A 14,039-nucleotide genomic window follows, 5' to 3' on the forward strand; every position below is an offset into this window, starting at 1 on the left:
AAAACGTATTTGTCCTAAGGTTTTAAAATAAACTGTACTTTAGGTCTCAAGACCCCCTTAAGATTTTGTAAAAAAGTTAGCTTTATGTTGTTGTTTTTTGCATTTAACAGTTTATTTTTTCAGATTCACATATGGATGATTTTTTTAAGGATATCTTGACAATTTTTGATATGTCATTGCCCTCAAGATTTATATGGATTATGCACTTGTGAATAATCAGTGAAATCCGACATAAATAGTGTGTGAAACTAAGAAAAGCTGAGGTCAGAACTTCAAAAATATTTAATAACATTATTTAAAAGTGCAGCAAATATATTGAATTTCTGTATAAAGTCAATATATTGATGTAATTTTTTTATACCATGTCAAAATGTCATAAGTTGGCATCAAAGGTCAATAGGTCACCTGGGACTAGTTTACAGAAAATTCACAACTTTAGATAGATTTGCAAGCATCATCTAGCCAGTATCGGACTACTGCAGATGTGGAACAAGTACTCATACTTTACTGTGTAATAATACAAAATCTTAAGTACAAAAATAACTGGTTTCAGAGGTGCTGCAGCATTTTGAACACTAAAGCATATAAACATGTCACAGTAGAGACACACAATATAGGAACCTGGAAAGGTGGTCCTGAGTCCTGGATCGTGAGTCGTGCCTGTTAAGAAGATGGACCTTTATTGATCCCCCGAAGGGGAAATTCAGTTTTCCACTCAGTTTTCTATACAGTACATGCACATGCAGTTGCCAAGTTACATACAGTACAGTTTACATAAAATACACACAGTTATATGGACACATGCACATCCATTTTGAGAGGATCCAGAGCGGAGTGCTAGCCATCCTAGCCAGCGCCAGGGAGCAGTTGGGGGTTTGGTGCCTTGCTCAAGGGCACCTCGGCCATGGCCCAGGAGGTGAACTGGCTCCTTTCCAGTCCCAGTCCACACTCCGTATTTCCTGGTTCGATCGGGATGTGGACCGGTCGACCCTTCGGTCCAAAATCCAAGTCCCTACCGAACACTGTCACCCCCCTGTTGCTGTGGTCATGAGTTCTGGATCACGAGTTGTGCCTGTTGCTGTGGTCCTGACTCCTGGATCCTGAGTCGTGCTTGTTGCTCTGGTCCTTGGTCGTGGATCCTGAGGTTGCTGTGATTGATTGATTGATTGAAGTTGGGAAAAAGGATATTAGAAGACAGAGGTTTCATCTAACTGCTTGTTTTTAATTGACAAAAAATATAAAATGATTTAAAACAAAAAAGCTGCAAATTCTCCATTTTAATGAGCTGTAATGTGCATATTGTTTGCCTTTTTTTCCTTGATAAATGAAGGAGATGATCTTATAGCAGATTGGCTTGACGATAGATAGCACATGTAGGTAATTATAAAGGGAAATATGTCAGCCTCTTCACCATTACGGAGGATGGGACAAACACTTTGCATATGATGCTTCTCCAAAACAACACAACCAAGTATCATTTTTCACAGCTATGTTGACTGATTACAATACACACCAATCATTTTATGTGCAAGCCTCATTTAGAAATGCTGTAAGCAGTAATTCTGTGACTTCATGCATGAGCTCAGATAAGACAAATCCATTAAAAAGTAAAAAAGAACAGAGAGAACATCCTCCTAAATGAAGCCGATTTAATGGGCTTCATTTTAGGATGAGGTTGTTCTTGTTGATTCACTGTGATCATTTCAAGGAAAACAACAATAAAAGTAATAAGCAGACACATATCACATCTGTGTGGGATCTCAGACGCAAAAGCCCGGAGGAAAACAAAATGTAAATTTCTAATTTCAATGTTTCATCAATCACGAATTGATGCGTAAGAAGATAAATTAAATGTGGTTTGGATCGCAGCCTCTTTGGATTAAAGAGGAAAAAGCAAAGCTATGGGCTAAAAAGAGAAGAAAAAAAACAACCACACAAAGATTCATTTTGAAAATATTCTTTAATTTTTCCCTGATAACTTTGATGCTGATGGCATCTCAGAGACAAATAACAATTCTGTACAACCCAGCAAAACCAACAAAGTGTTTCTGCTTTTTAAATGTGATGGTTAAAGAAGAGTCCAGTGATGTTTTAGTAGAAAAGGAAAGATCAAAGATGATAAGACGCATGAAACAATCATCACATATTACCTTAAGAGTCCGGTATCAAGGACTTTCTTCAGAACAATGATAAATGTTGAGGCTTGAATGTGCTGCATGGTGATGGCACCATGAAACATTTAACAAACAGTGCTGTGATCCCAAACTGGATAATATCTAGAAGAGAGTTTGATGTCTTTGAGGCAATGTAAATGAGACATATTTCAGATTTACAAAGAGCTGTTAGTAATGTGGTTATCAATATACAAAGATTGTTTGTCAAATATCAGATTTATTTGGTCAAGTGATGATTAGTCTATTCGAATTCTGAAAGTTGTGAGGAATGCCCATGAGCATCCAGAGGTGCTATTTTTAAAGTTGGATGTTTTTATCTGACAGAACTCAACAATATAAAATATACAATGATTTAAAAACACTTGGCGGTGTTCCTTTTACTCCTGTTTTTATTATTTGTGGATTGCTATTTAATAAAATTTAGTTTAAACTGTTCCTCTTTTGTTATGCATTTCTGGTAACCATTCAAAAGGAAAACTGGAAATGTTCCTTTTTAATAAATTGTAGCATGCATTTTTGGGGCCTTTTTGCTGATAAATGAATATTTTTTCTTCTGCGGGATTGATAGAAAGTTGTCCATTGACAGTGTCAGAACTTTATGTAACAGCCATCTGAGTAATTGACAGTAAATATTGGCTTTTCTTTTCTGAAAGTTGTCACACTGCCAATCCTCCCAATTAAAAAGTAGCACTTAGAGACATTTCACATTTTGAGCACATGTGTAACTGCAGTGTGGGAATATATCCTTTCACTTTCACATGAAGCTGAGCACAAAGAGGAGCGTTAACACAGCAACACTTAGCTGGAGACAATGTGAGGAAGATGGTTGAGATAAGACATAAAAAAAAACACATTTAAATATCTTAAAAAGCTCAAAGTCTAAGAGACAAAAAACATATGCAACATGTGACGACACATACAAAACACAAACACAATTTACTGAGATCGAAAAGAAAACCTAACTCATCTCCTTTCACATAAAAATAAACACTCTGTACGATGTAATAGGCTTCCTTGTTAAGTTCTATATAGTTGATATTGTAGTACTGCAATGAAGTGGTGTTTCCTCATAATACAAAACAAATGCTGGGTATTTTCACTGTAATGTTGTGAAACGCTCAAAGTGCATTTATCACACAAGACTATGGATCTCACAGAACACTTTGTTGGGTCTCACTTGTAAGATTGTAAGATATAATCAACTAAATTAAAAAGAAACTGATCCCAACCAGTTATCAGACGTCCTCTTCCTTCTTCCGTGACAGCGTTTTGACAGCTACTCACATGCAGAGCGCTACAGAGAAAAACATTTGAATCGACTGTGCTGTAACCAATCATTTGTCTTATTAGACATTACAAGTTTTTAAAAAAAAAATACATTTTTTCTTATTTTATTGCTCGAGAATCTACATTTCCTCCACTTTCCTGTCCCTTGAACAGACTGCAGGCCTACCATAGCGGTATCAAAAATAAACGCTTATTTACACAGCACCAGCCCAGACCATTTTTTATAAACATTATCATTATCTGAACAGCTCAGTCAGAACTATCATGAAAAGGAGTTAAACGCCTTAAAGATGCGGTTTAAAAAAATACAGTTTTTGTCCGTTTAAGTCAGATTTAAATAATAGAAAAGGTGCTTTAGAGAATTTGGAGATTTTGTATTTCATTCTAACTCAAGCTGCAGATATGTATACAATTACAGTTCAGTCAGGAGGAACGTGTCCACTTTGAGAGGTCAGTAGTGTGAGGAGACAAAAACGGCTCACTGACAGTGATTTCATCAGTGAGCCGTTTGTGTCCGTTTATTCAGTTAAATCATCAGATGATATTTCATGAAATTTCCCTGGTAATGAGTGCTCCCTAAGCAGCAGCCACACTGTCAGCCTGACGTCTTCTGACAGCAGCTGCAAACACACTCCAGCGGCTGCTTCTACCTTCCAACATTTGATTGTCCTCCCTCAAGCGCCACAATTGAAGTCTGCCGACACATTTCCTGCCGTTGAATTGTCTTGAAACAACATACGCTGATTCCCAGACAGCTGCTGCCACGCAGGAGAGCTGCACTCCAAATATTTCATAGATTGTATTATTTTTGGCCATCCAAACTGCTTAAATGCCCACTGAAGGTCCTTTCTGCCCTGAAAAATCGCCGCTAAAACAGTGAAGGTGGCAGACATCCGATAAAGTTTAATGTGTTTAGACCTCAGCCTCTGGTCAGCGACACTGAGCGCACTCCGAAACATTTCATCATGTTTCCCGCCCTGACGCACCTCTCCAGGCATTCAAAGGCGTAATGAAATCCCGCCTGAGACACTTCATTAGAGTTTATTCTCCGAAGACTGAGCCCTGAAACTGAGCAGACAGCCGGTTCATGGAGCAGCCGTCTGGCTTTTAGAAATGCTCAAACTTGGGACATCAGGAAGGAGTAATCAAGGGACTTTTTCCCACCATTAGCATCTTTAATGAGATGATTTCCGCGGGTGTGGCTAAAGGAAATAAACATTTATATGGGGTAGATGTGGAAAACTGGGGCAATTGATTTGAAAAGTTCCCCCCCCCCCCCCACACACTCAGCAACAGCCGCAGTGGAAGTCTGCATTGGGGTCCTTCAGCAGCTTCTTGCGGTCCACATGCAGACAGTCGATGTGGTACCAGGAGTCACACACATCGCACTGGATCCACTGCACTGTGTCCTGCTGCGGGAGGCGGCAGCGGGGGGCCGCGCAAGGCTCCACCGCTCCATTTGTCGTCTCCTCCTCTTCCTCCTCGTCATCGTCGTCCTCATCGGAGGAGGAAGAGGAGGAGCCCGAGGAGGAGGAGGCAGAGGAGGTGGAAGAGGAGGACGAGGAGGATGGAGAGGGAAGGGAAGGCCGGGGAGGAAGCGGGTGTTTTCTGGGCCGGCCCCGTCGCTTACTGCGAGGAGAGAAGAAAAAGGAAAGGAAGGAAGTGAAGGAAGAGATCGTTAGGGGTGTTTTTAAATGAGCTGAGGTTTACTAACATGAGCAACACTTGTAAATATGTGGACTTTGTTGGATAAGAAAGGTAAACACGGCCCCGGCCGTGGCGCAACTGGCTGGGGCACCTGCACCGTACGCTGGCGACCCAGGTTCCATTCCCGACCCGTGGTCCTTTCCGGATCCCAGCCCGACTCTCTGTCCCACTTTCCTGTCACTCTCCACTGTCCTATCTGATTAAAGGCAAAAAGCCCCCAAAAAATATCTACAAATTAAAAAGTGAAAGGCTCAGTTTCATTCTGAGTCAACAGACTGACACGGGGAATATCTTTATTCATACTGATACAACTCATAGTGTTAAACACGTTTTATCCATTTCTTATGGCTGTTCTAAGTTTTAGAACAATTTGCCCCTTTTTTTCTTAACTTTCTCGTGTTTGTTGATATTTTTGTTCCGTTCATTGAACATTAAGCTATATTATACTTCTTATGTTTATTTTAATACTTTATTCTTTAAAAATTTTTATTTGCGCCATATGTTAAAATAATCATTTTAATTATATATTTTTAATATACCTTAAATGAGGAACTGACATCAAACCCAAATTCCCCTTGGATAATTGAATATAGATACTATTCCCAAATTCAGAACCAAACATTCCTGGTAATTAACAAAGACTGTGTAAGATGGTAAGATGTAAGATCCTAAAGAGACTTTGGGGCCTCCTGGTGGTGGTAGGACAAACAAACGTAATATCCACCAACAAGAAGGGATTCCTGCACCTCCTCCCTGATGTCTCACCTTGCTGGGTGGTGGAATCTGTTGAACTGCACCCTGCCTCTCTCTTCGGCGCAGATCCTCATTGAGGGCGAGGCCAGGCTGTACTTCTCCCCTCCCACCACCAGGGGGGAGAACACGGGGGAGCTGAGGGCCCTCCGCCTACCCCTCTGCGGCACCGGAGCGCAGTGTGCAGACTTCTGCTGGCGGAACGCTGCGATGTTGCCGTGCATCACCGTCTGGACACGCTGCACCGTGTGCACTTCCTGTTTGTGGGCGGCGGGGTGGGAGAAGGACGCCTGGAGGAGGTGCTGGTTCAGGCGGCTGTTGGTCATGGCGCCGTGGAAACTGCCAATGGTCCTGATGCCAGCGGGGAAGGGCTTGGCCTCAAGGGGGCGCCGGATGTCGGTGTGGGTCTTTGGCTGCATCGGCAGAGGGGGTGGACTGAAGGTCTCCGACTCGGACTTGTAGAGCCGCCGCCGCTTCTTCGCCCTCGACCTCTGTCCGTCCTCCACAGCTCCTGTTAGAGCTGGACATTAAATATGATGACTGTGAGCACATCTACAGATAAACACTGTAACCCCACTGATCGATTCATTCACGTGTTCAGCTCTTTTCTGCTGTTATAAGAATGTTTCGTTTTCGGTCTGGATAAAAACAAATTCACTATTGAAGTATCAGGGTTTTATCTAAACCGGGGAACAGGGGTGCAGTGCCCTCTAACTTTTCGATTTAAAATGTTAAAGTGATGCCAGAAAACGATATTTCTGTTCATCAAAAAAAAGGTACAATTACTCCCAAAATATGAAAATCGTGTCAAATAGAGCGTCAGACGGCAGAGATGGCTTTGTCTTTATGGAACTCTGAATAAAAAGGGGATGGATGTCCGGCAGCAGGCTTACACTGAAACTGTGATTTCTGAATTAGATCGTTTCTTTTACTCTCCTTTTTTCTGAAGAGGAAGTAAAGAAACCGTAACTCGGGACTTATTTGTTGTTCGAGGTGCAATATACAACTCAGCAGCTTTAAGACACGAAGACATTCATTGTCCGCTTCGCTCTGATGCAGTGGGGCATATTTTAAGTGACGTTAGCGCCTTCATACTATAATTTTCTGGAAAACCCCAAGTATTGTTGCATAAGAAAAGAAAAGAAAACTTGATTGATCATTAATTACTTGTTGATTAATGAAATAAATGCATTTAAATGTTAATTTGATGTTGAGTTCAAATGTAACTAAGCAGACTAATAATAGTTCGCATGACAAGAGGCTAACAAGGTTCTTTTCGTTTATATGTAATGTTTGTTTTGCGCCAAGCATTAAGGACATTTTGAGTTATCGAAAAGCAACTCGCATTAATTTACTATTGTAGACATATTATGGGAGCAAATCGGGGTTAAATATCTTGCTCAAGGACACTGAGGTAAAGGAAACTGGTTAAAAGATGTCTGTTTACCGTGTTAATGTTGAGTGTGTGTATGCACCTTTATTAACCGGCCTGGGATACTTAACATACAAAACTATTTTAAAAGCTATGAAAAACGTAGCATTGGGTTCTACAGATCTGGAACCTCCAATGTTTGCAGAGCTCAGTGCGGATTTATTAAGGCGTTATGCTGAGCGTTACCTCCTCGACTCCTGGGCTCATCGGAGCTGTCGTCCTCCAGCAGCACCGTGTGAGCCGACTTCCTGCGGCTCCTGGAGGTCGGCTGCAGGGACTTTGACGAAGGCACTGAAGCTGCTGAGAAGGATGGAGGCGTGGAGGGCGGGAGCAGAGAGGACATGCCCACGGCCAGAGGGGGGGAGTAGGAGGAGCCGGGGTCCGAGGCAGTGCCCTCATTGCTGTGGCTCCTCTTGAAGGTCCAGGCGCTGCCCTTCATCTTGCTCAGACTGCCGATAGAGTTGAGGATGACGGTGGAGCGGTTGATGGACAGCTTGGACAGGTCCAGGTTGGCGGCTGTCTTGCGTTCCTGGTTCGTTCTGATCCGGTTCTGAAGGTCGGAGGAGAAGGTGCCCGCCTAGGAGACAACGTACAGACATCAGAACTTTATGCAGTAAAGGCAAACATCCATCGGGTGCTTCTATTGTTTGTCAGAGTTTCAAACAGAGTCATGGCATTTTAATGCGTCAGTTATATTTTTCTGCACTTCATGAAGGAGAAAGTTTGTAATTAAAGTGCAAAAGATGAAAACATCTGATCTTTAAAACAGAGAGGACCTTTTCTGCCTTAGCTATTCTGTCCATGGCATTTTGAACGTGCATTTTCCCATTATTACAGCTTCACAATGACTGCACTGCTGAAGCATAGGCAGCAAAGATTAAGAAACTCTTGACAATAAATCCCTTTAAAGACCCAAAACAACAATGTATGCTTGTCTCAATTATGTTCCACATACCCAAGAACAAGGCCTTGGTTCCAACGTTTTCAAACAGTCATTTCAAATCTCCAATAACAGTTCATTTTTATTGGGACATTTTAGGTGGACTGATACCTATTTAGTGTCTTGGTAGTGAGTATTCACTCAAAATAAACAAAAGTGGCTGTGTTCAATTCAAAATACAGAATATGACCAGATTAGTCTTTTTTTTCATCTGAATGCGGCTAAACTAAGTGACATCAGCTTGCTGAGCATGCAGGATTGTCTTTAGGGAAAACATTTAGGCTATTTTCGATGTGCATCTGTACTCATTTTGGAGAGGCACACAAGCCTGCGATAGCTTTGGGAAAAAAAGTGCAATTTATAACTGACTGTGCTTTTAGAGGGAGATGAGGCATCATTATAAATCTGAACCAGCACAGATTCCGGGAGATAAAGAGCCGGCTATCTGTGCTGAAACTGACCTTAAATAAAAAACAGACATTACCTTTGGAATCGTGATGGCATCGAAGTCTAGCGGGCGAACTTTGACCTTCTGAAAGAGGAAGTAGAACTCGGGGCTCCCTGGAGCAGACTGGTCCCCGAAGGTCAGGGTGTCCCCGTCCGAGAGCTCCCACTGGACGCCGGGCTGGAGGCGGACCTCGTTCACCCAGGTGCCTAGCAACGCAAGAGGAGAGGATTTTTTTTTTAATACAATCTGCTGACACTTGTTACCCCTCCATATAAACTCTCATTGGGCCACATTGACATGTACGTGATGTGGGGGGGGGGGGGGGGTCATCTGGGGACAAATCTTTACAAAATCTTAGTTTAAATATGAACAAACAAGACAGAAAGCAGGGCTCCAAATGAAGTCATCAGTTTCCTGTGTTTAGGGAAATGCAAAACGGCCTTAGACTTAGCATAGAGGAGCTGGAAGACAACGAGGCAATCAAAAGGCCACAAGAGCACAGCCCACAATGAGGAATGCACAGTGAATACTAACGTTTAATCGCAGGAATGGAAAATATGTGAAACAGAGTGTGAAATTACTAGGAGAGTTAGGCAGTGAGAGTGCAGTCCATCAGCCCTAAGTGAAGAGCTTACTTCCTCCCTTGTACCGATTCAGGTTTCACTAAAGACTGTCAGCCATCTGAGGCGGTGAGAGGCTGTGTTTTTGACTTTCCTGTACATAAGATGCAGCTCGTTTCCCTCTGGTCTACTCTTGGTGCTCCGTAGGCTTGAATTTGGTCCTTATTTCTGCTGATCTATGTTATGCTCTGATAGTTTTCGACCGCCTGGGACTGAATGAACTGGACATTTCCTTATTAGCTAAACATTTCCAACGAACTGTACGTTCATTCTTCTTTTAAAACTTGTGAATCTGTACAATGTTTCTTTATCCAAACAGTCATCCCGATTGTCTCAGCCCTATTTTGAAGCGTTATTCTTCTTCGATTGCTGCTGTATAACCTGTTCAACTGGTTATCGATAATATGTACCTCTCAGTCCGTCCCTCTTTAGGATATGACACAAATTCATGTCTTATTTTCAAATTGTAGTATGGGATATTCCGTATCATCATTTTGATCACATACATCCTGGTAATAAATACTAAATGTATGTACAAATGCAGAGGCATCACACAGGAGCGGAGACTTCACTGAATGGTTATATGTGTGAAAATGATCACCTGACGTACCCCAGGAGAGCTCACATGGGAGATTAAGGATAGATGTGTTCAAACGGTACTCTCTAACAGCATCATGAACACTTAATGAGGACATCTGTTTAAGCAGGAGCTGCTCTGTTGCCCAACAACTCTCAAATACACTAACAGTGTTTCCCACATATAGACTTTACTTGGGCGGGCCGCCCAGGTATATTAACGGCCGCCAAAGTATATTTCGCGACCCATTTAGGTTTTTTGGGGTATTTTTTAATCCGTCTGCGAGCACGACGACATCCGCGATCGATTAACTAGTGGACAATGATCTCCTCGCTCTATTCCTCCTGTACCTGTTCACTCTGCTATCGTGTGTAGGGTCTGCTAACAAGCAACAAAACAGAAAGGGAGACCTTACGAGAAAAAGACAAGAGGACGTTGGAATTACCTCAGAAAACGCGGACACTTAAAAGGTAAAGCATTACCCCCCCCCCCCCTCACATCACAAAATAAGTGCAATAGTTTCTTTAACTTGTTTACACGATTTAGGATCTGTATTAATCTAAATGTGCCTAGTTTAGCATCAAATTTGCAGCTCTATTTCCCCCGTCGGCCAATCTGTGTCTTTGAAACGCTTGTATTTATTAAGATACACAGTGAAGAAATCAAGTGTGTGTGTGTGTGTGTGTTTGAATGTGTTTCCCCGTAATGGGATTTGTGTTTCTTGTAAGCGGGTGTGTAACTTTCTCTTCCACAATGACTGTAGAAGAGGGGTGTGTCAGTGTGAGAGAGTCAGTTTGTACTTTGGCACAATTTGAAGTGAATTATAAAAAAGGTGAAATAGTCAGCACCAGCTATTCTTTGTGTTACTGGTCTATGGACTTTCTTTTTTTTTTTAAATAGCGCGTTTTTTCTCATTGCCTTGAAGATTTCATTCTTAATAAAGCCTTCCATTCAATTGATTTTAAGCTCACAGATATTTTACGGTTATTTCTCCCATTTGTCAGGTACATTGAATTCTTCCCAGACGCAATGACTGCCACGTTTTATTATTTTTAAAATCCTGGTGTAAGAGTGTGTGACTCAGCGCTTTTCTCACCATGACTGCTCCTGTCCTTGACGTGGACCATCCAGCCTTCCTCCTGCGGCGCCACATCACCTTCCCCTGCCTCCCTCTCTGCGTGCAGCTCAGCGTGGATCCGTGACACCGAGGTGGAGTCAAGCGTGACGTCACACAGCTCCGCCGCCCGGCCCAGCCTGAACACTGAGTGGCTCAGCGCCGGCCTGAATGTGTACAGGTCCCTCGCCGAGTCCCCTGCAGACGACCCGATCCGCAGCAACTGGAAGCACGGCTGCACCCCGCACAGCATGTCTGAAGGGTATGATTGTCTGCCACCTCTGAACCCCCCCCTGACCACACCCAGAGGCCACACAATATATGTGACAGGCCCTGAGTTACAGGAGGCTGAGATCCATTGTGGGATACACAATTTGCTGGTGGACAGAAGTTAAATCAAAGGCATTTGAACAAACACAAATCTACAAAATCAAATATTCTAAGCACAGGCCCGGTTACAGGCAGGTGCAGTCGCTTTGAGCAACAGGTGTTTGCGTTAGTATGGAAAGCAGATGCCTTGTTGTGCCCTGCCGTGAATACATGAATAAATAATGAGGATATGGAGCCTTGTGTAAGCTGGTGAAGTGTGGAAATGAGCTACTGCACTCTGGCATGAGCTCAAACTCAAACAGATTAAATCCTCCGTGGAGAGGAGGCTGTAAGGAGATGGAGCTTTAGTAATGTGGACAGCCTGCGTGTTACCGCTAAATGGGAAAGGTGCATTAAATATTAAAATCATGAAAAGCAAACCTGCCATAGAACCTTGACAGCCTTGACTTTTAGCCTGAGTTCTGACGTTAAATATTTCCAGGGTTGAAGAGCTGTCATCTGAGCCTGTGTGTAAGTGTGTGTGTGAGATTAAAATCCCAGGCTCCTGACATCAGCCGTCTAACAGGTGACAAAGGCTGTCTGATCTGAAAAGAAACGGAAATAGTTATAGAAAAAGGAAAAAAAGAAAATACATTTGCTAAATTGCTCTACTTAGTGTGTGAAAAACATCTTTATAGATATGACTTCCTTGACACTTCAGACGCCACATAAAACATGTTTCATTACAGGCTGACGTTAAATTGAACTAATGTCACACCGAGGTAAAAACATCAGATGCTTCTTTAACAACAGAAACATGAAACATTCAGCTTCCTTTTGTGATCTTTAGCGTTCTGCAATGTGCACCGCATGCCGCATCAGCTGCATGTAGACATATCATGGGATCACCGCACAAAGCAAGAAGCAATAACCATGAGAAATCAACGGAATGTCAAGTAAAACCTCGTTTAAAAAACAATTACTGCATATATCCTGATATAATCTGCAAATGTACTTAAAATTGCATCGATAAGTGTTACATTGAGATTAAAAGATCAACGAGGTATCGTAGTCCTGGTTTTTAGCTTGTCAGTCAGAAACAGGATCAAGCTAGCTGACGTTAGTTCCTTGTAGGACGGAATGAAAGTCAAAGCTGCCACTTACAACAATGACATTCCCTTTTTTTGTGAATTATTCCTCAACCCACTGCCGAAGAAACACCGTCGACTGCTCCACCAGAGGCTTCAGCTCATGAACTTTGAATAAAATGTTTGGTTTCTGCAGGTTTTTATCGCCGTTGTTCGCTTGGCTCGGTGCAGCTTTTCACCTCCTGTCCTCCCGGGAGGAAGTGCTTTGAAATTTGGCGCGCCACTCCCGGGGCTTCCTTGCGCGTGAACCCCACGTCATGTCCTGCTCCGCCTTCATTGGCTGAGTGCCTGGGCGCCTTCAGCGGGAACTGGAGGGCTGAGGGCACCAGTCACAGAGCTGCTGAACAGCTTAGTGGAGGAATAAAATGTATTATTATAATAATAACAATAATAATAATAATAATAATAAATTATTAATAATAATAATAATAAAAGTACATTTACTCAAGTATTTAGGCACAATTACTTGTACAGCAAATCCACCCTGTTCTTCACACAGTGGTGATAGAAACCAGCCCATTTCTATATTTTGCGTTAACCCTTTGATACACAACATCGGTCAAAATTGAACCGAGTGAGTTTTAATTGTAAATATCTTTGCAATGAATTACTTGAATAATTCAGAATTCCAGGTATTCCTCAATTGACTTGTTTTTGATCATCACAAAGCCTTATTTTCGTTTTTATTTTCTTACTTTTTCAATAAAAATCACTTTTGTATCACTACCCCTCTAAGGGAAAAAATGGGTCAAGAATGACCCGTATTGACTTACAATGTTATTTCATGCATGGCTGAAGGTTTCTTTGCTGTATTTTGGGAAATCAATGTATTTAATCATTTAATATTCCAATTATTCATTAAATATCTTGTTTCTGATTCACATAAATCATGATTTTCATTTTCATGATTCGACCCATGTAGTCCCTTAGAAGGGGTATGCATAGCTTGTGTATCAAAGGGTTAATGTAGCAATTGGCCTACTCCAGGCACCTACTTTTACTTTTAGAAGCCTACAGGGTATAAGTAGGCTACTAAAAGTAAAGGTCATGCATTCGTGATCTTAGTTCATTCATAGTATACATTATTCATATATTGTAGATTACCCTGTAACAGCATACAGCCACTTAATTGGATTAAATACACTGTTTACACTGCCATATTCACCTACATCATGTATTATCTTCAAAATGTAAGTAAGTAAAAGTTATCATTAGCAAGAATGGCAATATACTGTATATTATATTACTGCATGGATTATAAGTAGTGATGCATTAATGAATACATAATTTTAATGTTGCAGCTTGTAAAGGTGGGGCTTATTTTACTTATATACTGGCAGGTATCTTATTGCATTATTATACATCACACTTAATTTGTTGAAATGATAACATTAATCAACAAAGTGATTAAATCTGTCAAATATATTTAATTGACTAAAGGTCAGCAATACATGGGAAAAACTGCAGTACCTTAAATGTACTTACCTACAGTCCACCACTGCTACTAGGCTACTTCTCAAAAGGCAAATATAC

At 41.7% G+C, this 14,039-nt stretch overlaps 1 protein-coding gene across 1 annotated transcript; it reads right to left on the reverse strand.

The window, feature by feature from the left end:
• Positions 1-1,941: 1,941 nt before the first annotated feature.
• On the reverse strand, positions 1,942-12,756 carry tcf19l (transcription factor 19 (SC1), like). Its single transcript, XM_063900138.1, has 6 exons — positions 12,523-12,756; positions 11,032-11,963; positions 8,775-8,944; positions 7,537-7,927; positions 5,934-6,438; positions 1,942-5,090 (listed from the first exon to the last, which is right to left on the reverse strand). Exons 2-6 carry the CDS (start codon positions 11,300-11,302, stop codon positions 4,748-4,750), a joined length of 1,680 nt encoding a protein of 559 aa, XP_063756208.1. The 5' UTR covers positions 11,303-11,963; positions 12,523-12,756; the 3' UTR covers positions 1,942-4,747.
• Between the last annotated feature and the right edge of the window lie 1,283 nt (positions 12,757-14,039).

Source organism: Eleginops maclovinus, chromosome 13 (assembly GCF_036324505.1).
Source record: "Eleginops maclovinus isolate JMC-PN-2008 ecotype Puerto Natales chromosome 13, JC_Emac_rtc_rv5, whole genome shotgun sequence".
Taxonomy (NCBI): domain Eukaryota; kingdom Metazoa; phylum Chordata; class Actinopteri; order Perciformes; family Eleginopidae; genus Eleginops; species Eleginops maclovinus.

What these genes read in the sequence shown, in the direction of transcription:
- tcf19l (XM_063900138.1), bottom strand. Translation starts at nt 11,302, where the DNA reads ATGCTGTGCGGGGTGCAGCCGTGCTTCCAGTTGCTGCGGATCGGGTCG. An exon ending in CAAGGACAGGAGCAGTCATG is followed by an intron (nt 8,945 to 11,031) that starts GTGAGAAAAGCG and finishes TTGCGTTGCTAG; the next exon opens with GCACCTGGGTGAACGAGGTC. An exon ending in ATGCCATCACGATTCCAAAG is followed by an intron (nt 7,928 to 8,774) that starts GTAATGTCTGTT and finishes GTTGTCTCCTAG; the next exon opens with GCGGGCACCTTCTCCTCCGA.